The sequence below is a fragment of the Sinocyclocheilus anshuiensis genome, unplaced genomic scaffold (genome assembly GCF_001515605.1).
Source record: "Sinocyclocheilus anshuiensis isolate Anshui unplaced genomic scaffold, SAMN03320099.WGS_v1.1 scaffold1299, whole genome shotgun sequence".
Taxonomy (NCBI): domain Eukaryota; kingdom Metazoa; phylum Chordata; class Actinopteri; order Cypriniformes; family Cyprinidae; genus Sinocyclocheilus; species Sinocyclocheilus anshuiensis.
The window spans coordinates 580,805-584,978 of NW_015538011.1; the positions used below are offsets into that span (position 1 = coordinate 580,805).

The window sequence follows — 4,174 nt, forward strand, 5'->3', positions numbered from 1 at the left end:
ATCTATATAAATATAAATATAGATCAGTGAACTCACCTTTATGAGGTCATCTAGCAACATTAAGTGACCAGTTTTAGCTACTTTCAATTGAAAGCAGTTGGCAACACTGGTCAGTGTTTTTTTGTCCTTTGTATTTTAATGGTTTAAGTGAAATGTGGGGTCATAAAAAAAAATAAAAAATAAAAACATCACTTTTGGCCACTGTTGTTTGGTGGGGTTAGTGCCACAATATGTAAGAACCTGCTTACAGTGTCATCACCGGTGCATTGCTGCATTTTTCCAATTTTCCAGCCAAAAAAAATTAATTACTACTTTCATTTCTGCTGTTAGAGCATTGACTTGTAGAGTGGAAGAGGTTAAGACTATTCTTAAGAGCATTTCTGAGGAGTTTTATACATACGGGCCTAATTATTTAGGAGCTGAGACCTCTTTTAACACTTAGGAACCTTTATGAATCACTCTTATTCTTAAGTCTAGGAATAAGAGTAAAATTACGTCATTCTTAGAATTTTGACACACTTAAGACTAAACTTTTACTTTGAGCGGCTTTATACATACGGCCCCAGATCTTTAGGAAGGCTATGCAAAGTTTTGAAAGTGCATTTTCTTTATAGCCACTGACAGAACAATGTCTGAATTTGACAGTCTTACTTGACATCTTTATCCAACAGCAGTATCGCTCTCTTGTGATTGATGGTCAGACATGAGTTTTTCAGATCACACCTCCTTGATTTTATATGACGATGATGCATTTTAAGAGGCGTGTCGAGATGAATAGTGATGTCACATTCCTCCCGATTTCAAATCCGAACTTCAGAAGGGTAGAAAATAATTATTCATATAATTAAAACTGCCGATTTCTCAAACTTGCAGAAAGTTTTAATTTTGTAGAGTAACCTCTTATATGTGTAAATATTAAGAACATTTTGATTCTCCACTTAATGACTCCTTTAAAATAGAAAACAGTTATTTAAAATAGTAATAATATTTCATAATATTACTGTTTTTAACTATTTTTGATCAAATAAATGCAGCCTTGGTGAGCATAAGAGACTTATAAGATCATTAAAAAAAATCTTACAGACCCCAAACTTTTGAATGGTTTTTACATGGTACATGTAGTGTGCCATAAAACATACAGTAAACCTGTCTTTTTTTTTTTTCTTACCCAAAATTCTTTTAATTCAGTCAAATGGCTGATATTTTCAATCTTTTTTATCCTGTTTGCAGCGATATCCAATGTTGTCAGCTTTTTCTAAAAAAGAAAAGGAAAGAAAAATGAAAGCTATGTATATTCTAGCACTAAAATACTCTGGGGCGGATAAAAATAAAACCACTGATGTGTCGGCAGATCAGAACACACAGAAATCCCCTGTGGAGTAAAAGTGCAGTCGGAGAACTTCAGAATAGCTGGAGAAATGCGAATATTAAGCACAAAACTACTAGATACTAGACCGTTTCTAGTTTTGACAGCTTCTTAACATGCATTTTATGGTGGTTTCTTTATCTTGCAATTTGCTACAGATATTTAACATGATTGTAAACCAATGCTAAGCCACAAATATTTTGTGCAAACATCTTGTGCATAAATGTAGAATTGACAGGAAAAAGTATCGCATCTGTGGGCAACCATGGTAGACCTTACATTGTTCTCCAGGCCCTCAATGACCTCAATGCCATTATGACTCAAGTAAAGCTCTCGCAGACTGACAAGATTCTGGAGTCCCTCCAACTTCGTGATGCGGTTACTCTGTTAGACAGGAACAGGTGTTAACACCAACAAAGAAAGTAAAAAAAAAAAACCCTTTCTAGCACAAACGCACCTGGATACTGAGAACCGTCAGACTGTGCAATCCATCAAGGTTCTGTAGCTGAGAGATTTTATTCGTGCCGAGGAACAAACTCTCCAAAGAAGTAAGAGAATCCAGATTCTCAATAACCTAAAAATTTACATAACAACATAAGCATTTACATACATAAAATTCAAGCCAGGAAACACAGAGCAAAGAAGAATATGTAACACAAAGAGCAGATTTGGATGTCTCACCCTGATGCGGTTAGAGCCCAGCTCCAGCATCTGGAGGCTCGTCAGTTGATCGAGGTTGGCAATGCTCATAATCTTATTATGAAGCAGGAAGAGTTTCGTGATTTTTGTGAGACACTCCAATCCCTCAATCTTCCTCAGTATGTTGAACGATACATCTAGCTGCCTGCAAATCACAACCACAAATGAGGAAGCTGCATGTATTTGTACTTTTTCAATTCTTTAAGTACAAGAGACGATATAACATTTTTAGAAACCAGTTTATACAATTCTTAGTATTCATTTTGGTTTTGTAAAACTTTTTTTTTTTTTTTTTCAGGATTTTTATGTTTAACAAAGCTTTTTTTCCCTCACATCTGTGTCCCCAAAAAATATGACAAGGAATCTGAATACAAAAATTAAAAACATGCTTCTCATAAAAGCAGTTTTTTCACTTTAAGTCACTGTATGTACACTACTGCTCATATGTTTGGGGTCAGTAGTATCTTGCTTACCAAGGTTGCATTTACTTGATTAAAAATACAGTAAAAACAGTATTATTGTGAAATATTATTACAATTAAAAAACTCTTTTCCATTTTAAAATGACATTTCTTCCTTTGATGGCAAAGCTGAATTTTCTGCAGCTGTTACTCCAGTTTTCTGTGTCATATGTTCATTCAGAAATCATTGTAATATGATGATTTGGTGCTCAAGATACATTTATTATTATCAATGTTGAAACAGTGCTGGCTAATATTTTGGGGGAAACCGTGACATTTCTTTTCTGGATTCTTTGATTAAAAGAAAGTTACTTTTGATAAATTGAATGCATTAGTATTACAATTATAAAAAATAAAATAAAAATACTGACCGCAAGCTTTTGAATAGCAGTGTATAAATACAAATTTTTAAATGCATTTTTGAGAAAAAAAAAAAAAAAGGGTCTGTACAAAAGTATCGTCATGCGCGACTTACTCAAGCTCTGTTAGGGCCTGAAGATTCTCTAGTTTGCGGATCTGGTTGTCATAAAGATCGAGTTCCCTCAATGAGACAAGGCTGTCCAAGTTCTCAATGCATTGGATGAGGTTTTGCCTAAGAGAAATTGTCTGATGATAGAAACAAAGAAAATGACTCAATTTAAGATCTGTAATTGGGCATAATTAATTGATACTCCAAATAAGCAACTCTATCCAGTTACTATACAACCCTACTACATTACCTAAAAAAAAACACCAGCATTTGATACTCTCACCTTTGCCTTCCGAAGAACCTCCAGACCCTCAATCTTCCCAATGCGGCAGTGGACCAGATCCACATCCTAAATAAATAATCAAGACACAGTGAATCATAGTGGTAATAACATAATCTGTCTAACCTCTCAAAATCTGAACGTCTTTCTCATCACCTCTTCATCTGGGTCTAAGGTTATGGTGTCCATGTCAACCGGTGACTCCTTGGGTACTAAAAAGGAAAGTGAGAGAAGCGGTAAGGAAACCGATCATAAAGATCATCGTTTTAATTGTTTTCCCTCACACCAAGGTGGTCTCACCAGTCGAGGGGGCTTGCAGGGAGTCGACCTCTCCATTTAGACTCTTCCTCTTGGTCTCATCATCACCAGATTCCTCAGACTCACCCCTCCTGTCAACTTTAAATCACAGTTTTTATGAATAACAATGACACACCCACAGACACAGTACTAACCTGCTTACAAAATGTCACTGCTGTTATCTGGGCCAAATAATCGTGATAGCACGTACTTTAAGATGAAAGCACGATTTCAAATCCCCATCCATTAAAGGGGTCATATGATGCGATTTCAATTTTTCCTTTCTCTTTGAAGAGTTACAAGCTCTTGGTGCATAAAGAAGATCTGTAAAGTTGCAAAGACTAAAGTCTCAAATCCAAAGAGATATTCTTTCCAAGAGTCAACCACGCCTACCTAAAAGGGCTCGCTCTAACACCCCCCCACATGTCTACGTCACAATGTGGGAAGATTTGCATAACACTGCCCAAATGTTCACGCAAAGAAAGAAGGCGTAACTTTTATTCTCGCTGTAGTATTGTTGTTGCCGCCATGTTGTGGAGACGCTGTGTGATTCGTTGTGAAAGCGAAACTACTTTGTTTGGCCTTCCAAAAGAGGACGATATC

The 4,174-nt window shown here is 36.1% G+C and overlaps 1 protein-coding gene across 2 annotated transcripts in view; it reads right to left on the bottom strand.

Annotated features, from left to right (window-relative positions):
* LOC107677693 (protein phosphatase 1 regulatory subunit 7-like) overlaps positions 1-4,174 on the bottom strand; it is an 18,102-nt gene that overhangs the window by 12,890 nt on the left and 1,038 nt on the right. For both annotated transcript variants that reach the window (XR_001632876.1, XM_016472699.1), the window contains exons 2-9: positions 3,575-3,670; positions 3,431-3,486; positions 3,278-3,343; positions 3,001-3,131; positions 2,048-2,210; positions 1,824-1,940; positions 1,646-1,750; positions 1,169-1,255 (exon numbers count right to left, since the gene is read on the bottom strand). Coding sequence is in view for 1 of the 2 variants with exons in the window: in XM_016472699.1 (XP_016328185.1) it covers positions 1,169-1,255; positions 1,646-1,750; positions 1,824-1,940; positions 2,048-2,210; positions 3,001-3,131; positions 3,278-3,343; positions 3,431-3,486; positions 3,575-3,670 (821 nt within the window). In the remaining variant the exon portion in view is untranslated. The remainder of the gene's footprint in view (positions 1-1,168; positions 1,256-1,645; positions 1,751-1,823; positions 1,941-2,047; positions 2,211-3,000; positions 3,132-3,277; positions 3,344-3,430; positions 3,487-3,574; positions 3,671-4,174) is intronic.